Source organism: Bombus pascuorum, chromosome 6 (genome assembly GCF_905332965.1).
Source record: "Bombus pascuorum chromosome 6, iyBomPasc1.1, whole genome shotgun sequence".
NCBI lineage: Eukaryota > Metazoa > Arthropoda > Insecta > Hymenoptera > Apidae > Bombus > Bombus pascuorum.
This window is the reverse complement of record NC_083493.1, coordinates 16,669,528-16,686,688: the sequence shown is the minus strand read 5'-3', so window position 1 is coordinate 16,686,688 and position 17,161 is coordinate 16,669,528. Positions and strand designations below refer to the sequence as shown.

The window sequence follows — 17,161 nt, the reverse complement described above, 5'->3', positions numbered from 1 at the left end:
ACCGACTTACGTACCGTTTAAAAAGATATATATAGGAACGATGGATAATTTATAGAAACTCGTCTGATTCTTTCGAACGATATACTCGAGACATATTTTTCGCATCGTCGTCGAACGATCGAGAATTCTTTCGTACTATTAGTCGATAAAATTTTACAAAGTTGGTGCGTCTTTTTTACAGGCAGTCACATTTTGTTGGAGAAATTACGAAAGTATAAACCGAAGATTGCCGTGTTTAACGGCAAACTGATATACGAGGTATTCTCTGGGAAGAAGGAGTTTGGATTCGGTAGACAACCCAACCTGGTGGACGGCACAAATACGGTAAGAAAAGAATCGATTTTGAATCTCTCTCGAACGACAAAAGTAAAAATTCTGGCTAATGATCGACAAACCGCTGGATTTCAGTACATGTGGGTGATGCCATCGAGTAGCGCCAGGTGCGCGCAACTTCCACGGGCGGCGGACAAGGTGCCATATTATGCGGCGCTCAAGAAATTTCGCGATTACTTGAACGGCACGATCTCTCATCTGGACGAGTCCGACATAGTGTTCGCGGACTCGAAGCTGAAGAAGAAGGAACAGGAGGCGATCGAGGACAAGAAACCGGCGTATTGCGAGGAGCTTACGAACGAAGGAGAGAGCAGGATCACCGACATGAATGGAACTGTCATCAAGCAGGACTCAAATTGCCAAATACCTGGCAAGAAGAAAAGAGGCAGGCCAAAGAAGATCAAGAATCCGGAAGATCAACCACCGCCCGATCCCGAGAAATTAGACGCGAACGGGGAAGTGATAAAGAAGCGACGGGGGCGACCGAAGAAGATTCACCAACAACAAAAGCAACAGGAACGGGAGATCAGAGAACGAGAACAACATCAGCAACAACAACAGCAACACCAGGGTATGGGTCATCTCGGAGACGGTTACGGTACCGTGGTACCCAATTGTTTCTCTCCGCCGAAGACGTTCGCGCATATGGCTCCGTACCCTCAACCGATGAACGATTCTGGATACTACGGCCAAGGCATCAACGACAGTCCGTACAGTATAAATGCGAAACAGAGCCCGGTACATTTACAGCACTACAGCCAAAGTCCGAAATCCATGTCGCTCTCGTTTACTCATTCCGATCTATCCTCGGAGATCAACACCGCGATCTCTTCGGAGAACAATTTAGAGCCTTCGCCATTGACATCTCCGAGCGTCGAACACCCGGACTTCGAGCCACCTACCAGTATCTCTCAACAAAATATGAACAACGATCATCGTCAGTACAATCCGGCCGGAAACGGCGACAACACGGGCCATCACGGTAGTCCAGGAACGCCGTCTCATCCGAGTTACACCAGCTACATGGGTTACCACGAGCAAACCTCCGACCCCCACAATCCCCATCCCCATCAGACCACGCCGACACCGTTGAGTCAAACTACCGACGAACATTCGCATCACTCGCATCCCACTCCTCCGCATACGCATCCCCATACGCCGACACACGCCTCGATGTCGCCTCATCATCCGCACGAACAGTACGCCATGAAAAGGAACGCCGGACAGGACGTGGCCTCGAAAAGTCTCAGCGACCTGGAATCTCTAGTCGATCAGATACCGAGCATAGCCGATGGGGGTAGCCAACGTTTGCAACACGCGCATCCCGGAATGACCGACGATGGATCTTTGGCGGAAAAAATGGAAGCGCATCATCAGTCTTATTTGTCGGGATTCTCCGGTATGCCTAACGCTGGCATGTCCAATTACAGCCCTCCCTTGGCGCCTACCGGTGCGATCTATCCATCTTCGTTGCACCATTCTCCCAACGACGGTTACGGTTCTCTTTACGGTATGAATGGACGCCAACATCAAGATTCGCAGCAGCAACAACAACAACAACAACAGCAGCAGCAACAACAGCAGCAGCAGCAACAACAGCAGCAGCAGCAACAACAACAACAGCATCAACAGCAGCAGCAACAGCAACAGCATAGTAAATCTTATACGGTCGAAAATCTAGCGTCTAGCAATTACACGCCGAGTATGAGCCACGGACATCCTGGTAACTCGTATCCGAATATAATTCCCGGACCTCATTATCCCGTGCCGATGGGATCGACGAACGGGTATCTTTTTGGTGGCCTTGAGTCAAGCTTGATGCAACGCACCTACGGGATGAGCGGTATGAGCGGTATGGGAGGAATGCACCCATCCCTCGGTCACATGGCCAATCCTTATTCCTACAATGGTTCGTATTCTAGTTCCTTCGACGCCTATCCGGCGCCGCCAGCAGGGATTCACGCGCCCAGCGCCAATTATCCCGGCGGTTACGCGAGCGTTGGTAGCGCGACGCCAGGTACTTCTACGCCACCGTCTTACCTTCCTTCCCATCACAGACCGTCGGTCGACCTCGCTTACGACGGTGTATGATAATCGATGTAAAGCTATTATTCGACGTACATACGCGCACGCTCACACACACGCTCGCATTCGCCCTCGCGCGCATGCGCGCGCGCGTTTACACAAACACGTATACAAATACACACGCACAGAGACAGACGTACGGACAGACGGACAGACGTACAGACAGACGGACATACAGACATACAGACAAACGGACAGACGAACGGACAGACGACTGGCAAACAAGCAGACGATTCGAGCGCTACGTTTATCTTTTCTACGTATTTTTACACGTTTAGGATCCGCCGGAACGATCGTCTCTTTCTGGCGCGACTTGCTACTGCGATTTGCGCGCCCGTTTTTCTTCCTCTTTCTCCTTTCATCGATCTCTCCGAGCTTCTTTACGCTTTCCTCCGACCTCCTGTACCTTTGATCGCGTGTTTTCGTATTCACTCGGAACTCTTCCCTCTCCCGATTTTTCCCCCTTCCTTTTCTTTTTCATCCGGCTAGATCAACGATTACGCCGCGACTAGCAACGGGCGCACGGTTCGAAACCGCGACGGCAACCGCTATGAGAAGGAAAAAGAAAGGGAAAAAGCCGGTTCTCGCACGCGCTACGCAATCAGGCTGTCGAATTATGTAAATGCGTTAATAGGGTTTCGAAAGTGGCGTGCTCGTCCAGATGCTATTTGTCTCTTTTTCGCAGTGATCGCGCATCGATCGTCGATAATGGGAAAAGTCGAACGTTGAAGTTTCGCTTCTTTCCATCGTTTTCGAACGTTATACTGTTACGCTTTTGTTATTGTTGAAGAATATTCCGCTGTTTCGCTTCACTGGCAAACATGTGCGATCTGTTGCTGTTTCAACGAATCGGTATACATTTTTCTCCGAACGTCGCTCGTTAAAACATGCAAAAGTTTTACGTATTTACGCGTGTATTCGTCCTTATTTTATCCTCTTTTTCCGTTCCTTTCGTCGTATGAGAGAAGGTATGCAGTTTGTACGCGTCGAATCGTTTACGTCACGTTATTAACTGTAATCGTTATGTCCACGAGTGAGACTGCTATTCGATAAACGGTAGCGTTCGACCTTCGTGTTGAAGCATTTTTTACGAACCAATGGACGAAATATATCCGAATTAGCGGAATATGTATACACGTTCGCGTTGAAACATTGACCGGTAATCGTAGCGATGCGCTAGTCGCAAAAATGTAATTCGCGAAATGTCGGTCGACACACTACCGAGATAGAAAGTACGACTTTCGATGATATTCCTAAAAGAATTTGGAAATATTTTCTGTTCGCGGTGTAACAAATGCGATGTCGTAGGTATACGACTGCTGCATCCTATACAGCTATGTATATGCGTGCGTTACAGTGTATGATACGTTACATCAAAGCAATAGCGCATACACGCGTGTGCACATGATTAATTGCAAACTGTATATGTTTAATGCGAATCTAGTCAATTCGATTCGTTGAATCGTGGCGGTTTATCGCAATCGACCGAGTAATTTTACACACGGATTAAGTCGGGAAAGAAAACTGACCTATCGATAGAGGTACTGAATTTCGCGCGATTTCCCTTCCGCTCGTACGGACAGAGAAGAGAAGAGACTGAATCGCGATCGACGTTAACCAATCACAAACGAATACTTCACCGAGTAGATCGTATTCTCGCGTAATAGCCTACTTTCAACGTGTTATTTTTTATCGTCTGTATTCCAACATCAAACGGTGCGATCTTCTTTTCGGTCGTCAAGTGACATTCGTTATAATTGACGTTCGTTATAATTTCGCGGATATTTTTTAATTTAATCGGCATACACGAAAGAGAAATGGAAACGTGTAAATGGTCGAAAGGTCTCGCGATCTCTCTGTCTGTACGCGTTGGTCGAACGAATCGCGAATAGTTTGAGCGGTAAAAAAGTTAAAAAAAAAAAAAAGAAAGAATTAAAAAACGGGAGAGAGATGGGTCGCGAAAGAAAATCTCTCGATAGTCGATTCGATAGGCATCCTCGCTTTCGTACCTCGCACTCGCTACAGCCATAGCCATAATCGTTCTCGTTGCAATTTGTTTATCGATTAATGCATATCGGTTAATCGTTGACTATCGACGTCGCTGTGAAATGTCATAGGTTACCGTGATTTTTATAGTTATCGCGTTATGTTGTCTCTCGTTAATTGTATATTTCATCGCTGCGTTTCGAGTAATCGAGAATTACGGTGTTTTTATCGATACACGATCACAAACAGTCGATGTAGATGTATGCCATAACCGACATCCTCTTTTGTCGCTAATCAATGCTGTAAAATTGCGCATCTGGCATGATTATACGCAAAGAAATAAATATACGCACGCGTACGTGTACACGATCGTACATAAACAAGTGGAAAAGAAAGAGGAAGAAAGGAAGAAAAAGAGAAAGAGAAAAGGAAGAAAGAAGATGAAAGAGATATACGTATACGCGTGTACGCGTTCACGTGCCTATACTTATAGAATACACATACAAAGTATAAATATTATATATTGACTATCTACGATAAGCGAGAAACATTTATCGAGTAATCACATAGGATGTGTTGAAACATTTAAAATGATGCACAGGGTATAGATGAGAAAATCGTTGATATAATAACTGATGTCTATATAATGAATGTTTCTTTTGTTCTATCGGCCTCAAGGACACAAAGCGCGTACGATCGACAATTAATCTATGGTAGATGTTTTTCAGAATCCATTCCGATTCAAAGGGGACGGTTTTAGTATAAGTGTCGTCGGTGTTAATCGTTCGTCGATAATGAAACGAAACGAAGAAAAAAATGAAGGGAAGAAAAAGATGGAAGCAGGGAAACGGAAATGAACGTATACCGTGCCGAACGGAACGAACCATCGCTACGAATTAATCGATACCTTTCGATTAATCGAATCAATCGATTGTAAATTGATCGCTAAGAATTAAGTATTAAGTATAAATATATTATACAGATTTAAGTGGTTTCGCTGTTGATCGTATCGAATAATAATAATAATAATAATAATAATAATTATAATAATAATATTAATAATAATAATAATATTAATAATAATATTAATAATAATAATAACTATAACAATAACAACAACAACAACAAAATAATAATAATTAATAATTAATAACAATAATGATTAATAATAATAAAACGAGAAAAAAGAAAGAAAATCGAAAGAAAAGAGAGGAAAAAATTTCGAGCGTAAGCGAGTAAGAGAGCTTGGGCCAAAACCGGCCTCCGACATATTTTTTAATCGCTTGGAACCCTCTATTATTCTACCTTTTAAACTTAACGGTGTGAATGTCCAGCCGACCGATCGATCGATCGATCGATCGACCGATCCGTCGATTCGTGGCCGAAAACAGTAATCGACCGCTCGCTCACTCGCTTCTATCTTAAACCACACTTCTCTGTCATAATTCTCATTATCAGCGTCGTATCGATCGCTCGGATTATTGAGATGTGTTCTATATCGACCAACAACGTACAAGTACTTGCGGAGTATTTATAACTGTTCGTACAACGCGGGAAAGAGGGGCAACGTATCTTACGTTATTCTTTGCAATTTTTATTTCGTTCCTCTTTTCCTGTATCCCGTCCCCCCCCCCTTCTCTTCCTTTTTTACGTCACTCGTTGGATCAACGATTTCTCGCCTTAAAATTGATTCGCGATAATTCTTCAGACGCTTCGTTCGAAACTACATCATCCTTCCTTTCGCATCCTTCCTTTTCCTTCGCCTTTAACGCTCGCTTTTCGTCTTTTCTTTTTCGTACTCGCTTTCTTTCTTTATTTTCTTTATCATCGGATCGGGATTACACGAAAAATCAAACTTAAAAACATTTCATTCGGATCCTTTACACGTGCAACGAACTTGCAGATTTTACTTATAACTTTCAAACAAAGCAAACAGAGAAAAATAAAGGAACCGAGAGCTCGGAGAGGACAAGGAAAGAAAGAAAGTAGGATTCGATCGTTCGTTCGATCAACGAATAAGAGTAGAACCAATTCGATATAAATATTCGTTTTCTTTTTCAATTTTTACTGCGAGTTCCAGCTCCTTTTGATTAATCGACAAATTTTCTCCAACGATCGTTGATAACGATTAAATAACATGCTTGGAAATTCGAGTCGCTCGTATTTTCGTGTATGATCGTTTTGCACGAAAAAATGTTCGATCGAACAAAGTAGCGATAATATCGTACCGTGCATGTTGGAACTGAGCAATGGCGAATGCACTGCAAACGCTCATTTAAATGCACACTGTTTTCTCGCTTCGACAAATTCGTAACATCCTTGCTGGTTGTTCGTTTGTTCGTTCTTTCGTCCATTCGTGATCTTCCAGATACACGAAAATTCGGGCTGTTTCTTTCATTCGAAGGAACGAATCGATGTACGCTTAACGATCATAAACGTAGCATAGTTGGATTCGTAATTCTAAATGTTGTGTGTTGCGTTATTTGCCATGAAAGTCGGTCGGTAAACTAAACTGTACTCGAAAGGTGCATCGGTTACCCAACGATTTATTTTTTACCAACCGTGCACACGAATTCGATTGCTGATTCTTCGATCGAATGTGCGATCGTCTCTATTACCAATAAACGATACGTTTTTCTTCAAAACGAGGAATACTCTTTAGAATACACGTCTGTTTCGGTATGCAGCATATTCTCTTTTGAAGAAATAGAACGTCGCATGTATTCGATTATCCACATCGAATATTCAAAATTACAAAGTTCATTATCAAATTTGAAGTACCGATCCTCTATTGGCTGTATGTATGTGTATGTATTGCTGCTTATATGTATGTACACACATGCATATACACATGTAAAGCTTAAAGAGTAATTCCAGTTCTTGTACAGAAAAAATTATCCGGGAACATTTATCGATTCGGACGACTTAACGAATTAAAAGACAAAGATACAGATTTCAAATAAATTCCTTTATTCTACTTAATTCATAGTATATAATTCGAAATATAGTGGTTCGATCGCGACGTTCCACGATCTGCAATTCTTAACGAAATGTGAAATTCAAAAATAAAATATTTGCTGTCACTTACCGTCGCGAATATGACTTCGAAGTTTGCCAGACTAACGTATAAGATTGATGCTAATTGTTATTTCGTGTTTTCTCGACTCTTTCTTGATTGCTTTGACTAGCTTTGCGTACACGTACAGAACGTAATTTATGATATCGAATCTTTCCAGTAAAAGGAAATCTTTAACAATCTATTACCGCTTCGTTAGAATCCTGTTTAGCATCCTTTCAACAATCATATTGCAGTCAGTTTCGTTGTTACTGTCCAAACATAATTGTAACGATATTATCGAGAGAATGATCAGTGTCGTGCAAAACCACCATTGGAGAGAAAGAAATACCGAAGTCGTCAGTATGCGTTGAATTGTGTGATATGTGAATGAATGAAATCGCATTATGCAATCCTTCTTGTAAATTTTAAATATAACGAATCCTGTGAAAACATTTTTCTCTTTTTGGACTCACTTTACCTGAGTCATTGGCAGTTTGTGTCAAAAAATAAATTGATTCGTTAAAAGAAAATTGTCCTGTGTTTATTATTTCCAACAGTTCGTATATCTTCAAAACTTACATGAAGAACAAAAAACATTAAAAAAATATACGAACTTTTATTTAGTTAATGTGTTGATTGTTCTTTAAAAATATAATTATTGGATTTATCTAGAAATATTATAACAGAACCAAGAAATGATACAGTCCAAGAGTAATAAGTAATGAGTAATCAAACTAAAAGAATTTATCCCGCCATCTATCGAGTAGATGTAGGAATATACGTTTTCGCGTTTGATCTACATATTATTTAGTTCGTGCTCCGCAAAACACAAAGTGTGTTGGATAATTTGTGTTCATCAGTATCGTAATTATAATTTCAATTTAAAATGCCGTTGGAAAATCTAGACGAAGAGGGTTTAGAAAAGAATCCCAAATTGGAGTTGGCTCAAACTAAATTCTTATTGAGTCTACCAGAACATAAGGATGATCCATTTTTAAAGAACAAACTATTAGATGCCATTAAAGCAGACGGTGAGATAGCATTTTTGCTTCTTCAGTTAACAATTTTAGTTTATCTATACGACTGTGAATTTTATTTATAATAAATTAAATATTTGATATTAAAAATATAATTAATACTTTTATGCAAGTTGAAACTAAGAAAACTACCATGACACTTAACATAACCTTTTTATTGCTGACTATTCCTTTTCATACTATTCCCCTTGATTCAATAATTTCCTTCCTTTCTATTTGAAAATTTCATTTTCTTTTTTTTCTTTTTTTTCTTTCGTTAGATATGGCTCCATTCTATGAAGAAGTTTGTAAAGATTTGAATTGGCCAGTCGACGATACTCTTTTAGCTACAATGAAAGCTAAGAATATGGAACAACTGAAAGAATTAGATGATGCAATTGAAGATGCTGAGAAGAACTTAGGCGAAATGGAAGTCAGAGAAGCCAATCTTAAAAAGTCAGAACATTTATGTAGAATAGGTGATAAGGAAGGTGCAATTTCGGCATTCAGAAAAACTTATGATAAAACTGTATCGTTAGGACATAGACTAGACATAGTATTTCATAATATTAGGATTGGATTATTTTATCTAGATCATGATCATGTTACTAGAAACATAGAGAAAGCGAAAAGGTACGTATGTATTGAAAAATAGGATGAATGTAACAGAATGTAGGTACCACTATTTTATTTCAGTTTAATAGAAGAAGGTGGTGATTGGGATAGACGAAATCGTTTAAAAGTATATCAAGGAACATACTGCATAGCAGTACGTGACTTTAAAGAAGCTGCAACTTTCTTTTTGGATACAATTAGCACGTTTACTAGTTACGAACTGATGGACTATAATACATTTGTGAGATACACTGTGTATTTAAGCATGATAAGTTTACCTAGAAATGAACTTAGAGATAAGATTATCAAAGGCTCAGAAATTTTGGAAGTACTTCATAGTAATCCAGATGTAAAAGATTACTTATTTTCTCTATATAATTGCCACTATACTGATTTCTTTAAAAATCTAGGTATTAAGAATATCCATTTCAATATTAAAACTTGACAATTTCATACTTTATTTGTTATTATGTATGAATATGGTTTCAGCACACGTCGAAGGTTTGTTGCGTAGAGATTATTTAATTTTCCCACATTATCGGTACTATGTTAGAGAGATGCGCATTCTCGCATACACGCAACTTTTAGAATCTTATAGATCTCTTACACTTCAATACATGGCTGAAGCATTTGGCGTTACAATAGAATACATTGATCAGTAAGCTTGGCAAATTTTTTCTCTGCTAGTATAATGTGCATTTAATTATTATTTCAACTATTTTTTGCAGGGAATTATCGCGTTTTATAGCTGCCGGAAGATTGCATTGTAAAGTTGATCGTGTTGGTGGGATAGTGGAAACTAATAGACCAGATAATAAAAATTGGCAATATCAGGCTATGGTCAAACAAGGAGACTTGCTGCTTAATAGGGTTCAAAAGTTATCGCGTGTTATTAATATTTAATTATATAAAGAATAAATCGAAATATCAAATTTTAAGATCTACTTATTGTCTGATGTGTTCTTAAAAAAATCTGAAGTTCTTTTTATTACCCACGATTTTAATTTTGTATTAAAGACTTAATATAATTAACAATTTTTATGATAAAAATATATGCGTTGAATGTAATCCCTAATAAATCCTAGTTGCGATTTTTCCTCCCCTTCTAAATTCTGTATCAGCCCTTTGAAAACATCCCCTACAAACGTTAGGATACCTGCAAGGGTGAAAACCCAGAGGACAATAATGGCTCGATTTCTTTTTAAATATTTAGTTGCTCCTGAACGCTAGTCAAGAGAACATCAAGTAGTTGTCATTACTATTTCCTCTAATTACAAGATTATATTTGTATTCTAACTTGACAACGTTTGAAGGTAAATTCTTTCTTTAATAACTTCGCGATTAATATTAATTTCCCTATCGAAATATATGTAAATATATCATTTTTATAACGCGTACAAAATATTTAAGCCTCTGATATTTTCAGAAGAACGTTATAATAAAATAAATATCTATTGAAAATGGGTCGAAGAAAAGCTAAACGAGAAGCGCCACAAAAAAAGAAAGCGATCTTACCTATGGATATACAATTCACGTGTCCATTTTGTAATCATGAGAAGTCGTGTGAAGTTAAAATGTAAGTTTTAACGCATCGTAAAATCAGATTCTAGTTTTGAAGAACATTATTTGTTACATTTTATAATGATTTTAGGGACAAACATCGAAAGACAGCAAAAATTTCATGTCAAATTTGTTTAGAAGATTTTCAAACCAATATTAATATATTATCAGAACCAATTGATGTGTACAACGATTGGATCGACGCCTGTGATGCTATTAATTAACACATATCACACAACATAGAAAAGTTCGACGTTCCTTTTTTACATAATTGACTTGTTGTATAAACTATATATTTGATATGTATCAACGATCTTTTTTAATCATGAAAGCAATGATTTTAATCAAAAAATCAAAATATGAATGATATTATATATATATATATATATATATACAATTAATAAATCTATGTAAAATGTTAATTCAAAGATACAACTGTTTTGTAGCAAAAAAAATTGTAAAAAATATAAATATATTACTAATGAAAAGTTAAAAACGTTATTACATACACGAAATCACATAACTATATCGAACTTTGATTGATTTATATTTATACCAATGCAGTTACACAAAATTTTATTGTTATTTAATTTATAGATCGATAAAGTAACATTTTGAAACACGCGCTGAATCTGACTTTCTCGAGATAAGAAATGACGTTACTTTTAGCTACACACATACATTGTTCACCGATGTTTACCACTTAGCAATAGATAAGCAAATGCGCACGTTACGATAATAGCCTTTAAACGGAATTCGAAGCAGTTTATCTGTATAATGCATAAATTCTTTTGCTGAAGTACATGATAATTAATACTTTGCTCTTTTCTTTTACAAAAAGTGAAAATTGCATGTAAAATCGCAACTAATCTAGTTAATTATTTTCGAGCTGCGGTACGAGTATTTCATGAACTTGCATGACGTTCGTTTTGGTCGTCATCGTCCAAAAATACCAAAAGACTTTATCGTATAAAGATCGATTGATGTGCAACCGTAAAAATTAAGCTGTTTAATTCAATATAAAATTGTGTTTGACATCGTTACGATGGATAAAACAGTAACAATAGGTGACGGATGGGAACTGCCACCTCTTCGTAGTTTATATGATTTTCTCTTGGAATCCTCACGTTTTCAACTACCTAATTTTAGAGATTTCGAAAAATGGGGCAACAGAGTAGCGAATAATCTTGTGTATTATCAAACCAATTATCTTTATATGTCCATTGCTATTTTATTGGTTGTAGCGTAAGTATAATAATGATATTTATAAAATATATATATATATATAATGAAGATTTCAAAATTGTTTGATAATGTACATTAATTATTTAGATCGGTGCATCCAATGAAGATGATTGTTGGTATATCAGCGCTCATGGCAGTATGGGCTGAATGTACTTATTTGTTTAGCGAAAAAGAATCATTGCTTAAATTCAAAAGAACCTATCCTCAAGTTGGAGTAGTTCTTACTATTATTTGTGCAGCTTATGTTCTTTATACTATAAACTCAGTCCTTCTCGTATTATTTGGTATTTTACTCTCATTTTGTGGTAAGTTTTTTCCCATATAAAGAACAGTACCAAGAAAAGTATTTTTCCATTATGGAGTTCTGAAATCAGTTATAAAAATCCAAAATTGATTGATTGATCTGTATTAATATATTGTTAATATTTTAGTGACCTTTATACATGCATCTTTGAGATTAAGGAATGTGAAGAACAAATTTGTCAACAAGATTGAGGGTATGGGACTCAAACGTACGCCAATGGGAGTTGTCTTAAATTGTTTTGGTATGAAAGAAGAACTCTTTACATAAATTCGTAGTCAGATGTTAAAGAGAGATGTACTTTCGTGAATTGATTATGGATATATATAATATATATGTATATATATACATACATATATATGTTTTTGACATTTAAGTCATTCATTGTTACTCTTAGCTTCATTGCTCTTAAGAATAGAAACATTTTCTTCTATATATTCTAATGCTGAGATATAATACAAAATGCAATTTAAGTATTGTTATATATATAGTTGAATAACAATATTGTGGCTTATGCAATATATAATTTCCTTCATAAATTTACTTACATTATAGATAGAAATATGTTAACGTTTTAAAGTGATTAATGTCAATAATTTACATAGGATATATATGTATGACCTGTGATCTTGTAATACAAAATTGAATTATTATTTATTAAATCTATATGGTAACCTTACATAATTCTTAAAACCACATATTTCATTTATTTTGTATTTTAACATAGTTATATACATGGTATGTTTATTAAATATATTCTCGAATATTAGAACCACATTTAACGTACAAAGATGACATATCACTAATGTTCAATATATGAAAAAAGAAACTATTTTATAATATTTTTATATGACATTAATTATTATTCTATATTTCATGATCCTAGTTTGTATCAACACACCATTTATTGCTACATTTAATTTTCCATTACTTTCTCATTTCATTATGCAGAACATGAGACCGGTATAACTTTACGTACACAAACAACGTATACTCACTCGGTTCACTAGTAATCTGCTTCATACAACAAATTGTAACAACGTTTGGCAGTGAATATGTGTCAATAATATTTGGATGCTGCCTAAAGTCACAAAAAAATGCTTTTGGACAATTAGGTAAGAACTACATATTTAAAATGTTTCGTAAATTTGCAAATAAAACTACATTATTAATTTACTTAAATAAGACCTAACTTAACATTCATTTATTTATATATATATTATATATTTATATATATATATACATATATATACATCTATATATATATATATATATATAGATATATATATATAGATATATATCTACCTAAAGTAATAATTGTATTTAAGTATAGCGCTTCTCTACAACGAACAGATATAGATTATAAATTTTCATAATTATTTAAAATATGGTGAATCATTTCAATATACAACTGACATACATTGTATTAAACATATATATAATTTTTATAGAATAATATAATTAAATAATTCTATTTTATATAAATCTTACAACATATGTAAAATAAGGATAAAATAAGTACTATGTAATGTATAATTTTTTTATTTAAAAATAGAAATAAAACTTTTGTTCGGTTTTTTAAAATTTCTGTATCTTTTATGTGAAGATACATTGACAAGTAGTTTAGAAAATTTTTAATACAAAATGTTCGAAGCTATCTTGGGGGAACAAAAGAGTATATGTAAGAATATATCGTAATAGTATAGGAAGCATATTGAACTGTGTCATATAAGAAGAAAGAAAAGGATACAAGTTTCTCAAAATTTATATTGATGCATTCTAATTCCTGTCATTAAAAATGAATGTTATAATTTTATTGTTATTTGCATAAAAGTCAATTAAACTGTTATGATTCATTCTACTGTACATTTCATCGAAAATATTTAACTGAAATGTGACTATTATAACGATAGTAGTGAATGTTTAGGACATTCACTTGATTGTTTAGGACAAATAGGATTATTACAATTACACATAAATGGTAATTGAACATGTCAGTGTCTTTCCATATATATATATATACGTAATTTTTATCAAACTTATGATGTATTCCATAATGCAGTAGTTAAAAGGAAATACTTTTGCTATATTTTATCTGTAAAAAACACAACATATTTCGTTACTTTAATATGTTACTTCATTAATTAAAATATATACGCATACTTACCTAACCAAAGATTACTATATCTTTGTTATAAATACTGTATTTGCTGGAAATAAAATCGTGTCCGATAAATATATCTGTGGAGAAAGTGCTCCGATATTTGTTTTTGGAAACGGCACTAAATAAGTATGATCGGTTGATGAGTAACCCATACTCTCCATTGTATTTATGAAATCCTAAAAAAAATACAGATTAATGTGTATTTTCATTTATCGTTCCTAAGTACATTATTATTAATAAGTTCATTGTACTTACCTCTATAGTATCTGTAGCAGACATTGATATCGTTTCTTTCTTACCATTTGGCAGTCTTAAACAAAGTCTTATAGCAGATGTATTATCTATATAAACAATATATATATATTTTTATTAACCTCAAGAAATCATATGAATAAAAGATAAAATGCAATAATTTTTTACCAGTTTTCTTTGTTAGAGTGGACTTTAGTTCGTATGATCGTTCGTCCTAGAATAATATATGTGAATTACTCGACATTATACAATATTAAATTGTATGTGCTAACTTCAATATACCTTTGAACTTTCTATTTCTTGTTTCTTTTCGTTTAATTCGTCCAATTCATTCAGTCTTCTTTTTTTAGTTATGTTTCCAAATGTATCAGCTGACATACTTGTACTTGAACTTTGAATAGTTGTCATATCATTCTTAATATCTATATTACCTGTATAATAATTATGCAAACAAAATACATATATTTAAGAAATGTCATATATTAAAATACATTAAATGTTTGCTGTAATTGACAAGTACTGCTCACCTGAATCATTTAAATGATCAATAGTGTGCTTAAACGCCTTGACAGTACTACTACTACAATCCTATAAATATATAAATACATGAAGAAACAAGGTATTGAAATTAACTATTTAATTTAAGAATGAAAAATCTTTTTCTACACATACTGATGAATTAGATGTAGAACTTCCTTCCGTTGCTGTGGCAGTACAGTTATTCCATTTTTTAGAATGAATTGAGTTGCTCGATACACATTCTGGCGACGAATGAGAGCTCAACATATCATTTAATGCAGACATTAAAATATCTACTGTAATGTTATTGTAAGTTTTCATACATTCTCCTGTTCTAGGATCTATTACTGCTAGATAAGGATATTCATATACATCATAAAGATGCACATAACGACTTCCATCACTTGTATTTGACAAAACCTATTTAAATTTGTAATAGTATTAAATGAGTCTTTTTCCTTTGATAAAATTTAAATACAAGTGCTTTATGATAACTTACTTGCCACAAAACAAAATGATCTTTTACAATTCCTTGAATCTGTTGATTGGACCATACATCTCTGTTAAGGATTTGACAAGAAAATTCTTGAGGATTTTGAACATTTACAAGTAACCAACGGTTTAATGATTTAGCGTGTTCACGAGCTTCCATAAAGGAACCCAGGAAGAGAATACCACACGGTGGTCGAAATAAATCTTCCAATCTTTTTGATTTACAGTAGGATATTTGTTTAACACCAGCTACTTTTCGAGTCATTTCTTCTTCTTGTCGTTCTATATTAAGTACAAAATGATTACACTTTATACGTAATCGCATTATGTATATATATGTTATCTACTATTTAATAAGATGATATTCACGGGTTTCTACTGCAAAATCTCTAAATCTGTCAAATACATTAGTCGATAATCTTGGAAGGGAACATATTGGACCAGATGGCACTAATACTTCTTGCACAGGTAAAATAGGAGGTCTCACTTCTGGTTCCGGATCAACCGTACATAATGGTTCAGGTGGTTGACTACCATCAAACATTAAACTTATTGCAGTTTCCACATTTCCATCAGCTAATGACAAATATTGGCGAGCTGTTGCTTCATTCTCCCCTTAAATTAACATAAAATAACTTATTAATGTAAGTTAAACATAAATTAATTTCAAATTATTTATTCACCAATTTTTTAGATAACAAATCTCTGTACAAAACGGGAACAAGTTTCGTAATCCTTAATATGTTATTAGATTGGTATATTGCTTACCCGTCACTTCTATAAATTTTTCAATCAATTCTTGATCCATTATGACTCTAGGTTATAGAAATGCATCAAATAAAATGCGTAAATATTAACATCATTCGTAGGTTAATACTAATTACACAACATTTCGAATTGTTTTCTATTTATGAAAGGTTTTCTATTTAAATCAGCCATAAATTCAATAGACCGTGATCTTCACATTCTAACGACGCGAAGCGTATATGAATTTCTGACTTCAATACAGAAAACGTCTGCACTGGGATTATGCGATTGTGCGATTCAATTTAACATTCAACCATTCCAAAGAGTAGGGTTGACGATTCCATTTTAACCATAGAGAAAATGTAAGATAGATCCAGTATCGATATATTTTTATGTCATATGATTTAAAAACAATATATGTAGTCAGTTATGGCATTATTTCTATGTAGCTACGAATGTAATAGGACGTATTACTGATGTTGCATATATTACACTATTAATGATTGAAATTGAGATTGAATATGACTATGAAATTAAAGATTTAAAAAGGGATAAACAGAAGCAAAAATTTTGTATAAATTTACAACCCACCCTATCATATCATTTTATAATAGTTTATACATTTTATCAGCTTTGCTTGATAGAAAATTAGTCACACTGCAAATAAAATTACTTCCAAATGTTATAATATATATGAACACTAACTTATTATTTATATAATACCAGATAATACATATATTGAGATCTATTTTATGTATTACATCTGATTTATTAAGACATAAAATAAG

At 34.7% G+C, this 17,161-nt stretch overlaps 5 protein-coding genes across 6 annotated transcripts in view; 4 read left to right on the top strand and 1 right to left on the bottom strand.

The window, feature by feature from the left end:
• Positions 1-7,992, top strand: part of LOC132908264 (probable serine/threonine-protein kinase yakA) — a 56,476-nt gene extending 48,484 nt beyond the window's left edge. The window contains exons 8-9 of the mRNA XM_060962122.1: positions 182-324; positions 409-7,992. Of these exons, the coding sequence (XP_060818105.1) occupies positions 182-324; positions 409-2,424 (2,159 nt within the window). The 3' untranslated portion in view covers positions 2,425-7,992. The remainder of the gene's footprint in view (positions 1-181; positions 325-408) is intronic.
• A 264-nt stretch (positions 7,993-8,256) lies between these two features.
• LOC132908279 (26S proteasome non-ATPase regulatory subunit 6) lies at positions 8,257-10,037 on the top strand. The gene is made up of 5 exons (XM_060962157.1): positions 8,257-8,493; positions 8,760-9,111; positions 9,175-9,503; positions 9,583-9,751; positions 9,822-10,037. Exons 1-5 carry the CDS (start codon positions 8,349-8,351, stop codon positions 9,994-9,996), a joined length of 1,170 nt encoding a protein of 389 aa, XP_060818140.1. The 5' UTR covers positions 8,257-8,348; the 3' UTR covers positions 9,997-10,037.
• A 128-nt stretch (positions 10,038-10,165) lies between these two features.
• LOC132908289 (transcription elongation factor 1 homolog) lies at positions 10,166-10,917 on the top strand. Of its 2 annotated transcripts, none has more exons than XM_060962175.1 (3): positions 10,166-10,406; positions 10,523-10,669; positions 10,745-10,917. In XM_060962175.1, the coding sequence occupies exons 2-3, from the start codon at positions 10,554-10,556 to the stop codon at positions 10,875-10,877; spliced, it is 249 nt and encodes an 82-aa protein (XP_060818158.1). In that variant the 5' UTR covers positions 10,166-10,406; positions 10,523-10,553; the 3' UTR covers positions 10,878-10,917. The 2 variants fall into 2 exon arrangements, with proteins under 2 accessions (XP_060818158.1, XP_060818157.1); XM_060962174.1 differs by having other exon boundaries at positions 10,520-10,669.
• A 407-nt stretch (positions 10,918-11,324) lies between these two features.
• LOC132908287 (PRA1 family protein 3) lies at positions 11,325-13,864 on the top strand. Its single transcript, XM_060962171.1, has 4 exons — positions 11,325-11,898; positions 11,986-12,203; positions 12,330-12,443; positions 13,151-13,864. The coding sequence occupies exons 1-4, from the start codon at positions 11,699-11,701 to the stop codon at positions 13,207-13,209; spliced, it is 591 nt and encodes a 196-aa protein (XP_060818154.1). The 5' UTR covers positions 11,325-11,698; the 3' UTR covers positions 13,210-13,864.
• LOC132908277 (UBX domain-containing protein 7) lies at positions 12,954-16,600 on the bottom strand. Its single transcript, XM_060962155.1, has 10 exons — positions 16,395-16,600; positions 15,996-16,241; positions 15,634-15,908; positions 15,288-15,554; positions 15,143-15,203; positions 14,898-15,046; positions 14,784-14,829; positions 14,619-14,704; positions 14,367-14,539; positions 12,954-14,294 (listed from the first exon to the last, which is right to left on the bottom strand). Exons 1-9 carry the CDS (start codon positions 16,432-16,434, stop codon positions 14,381-14,383), a joined length of 1,329 nt encoding a protein of 442 aa, XP_060818138.1. The 5' UTR covers positions 16,435-16,600; the 3' UTR covers positions 12,954-14,294; positions 14,367-14,380.
• Between the last annotated feature and the right edge of the window lie 561 nt (positions 16,601-17,161).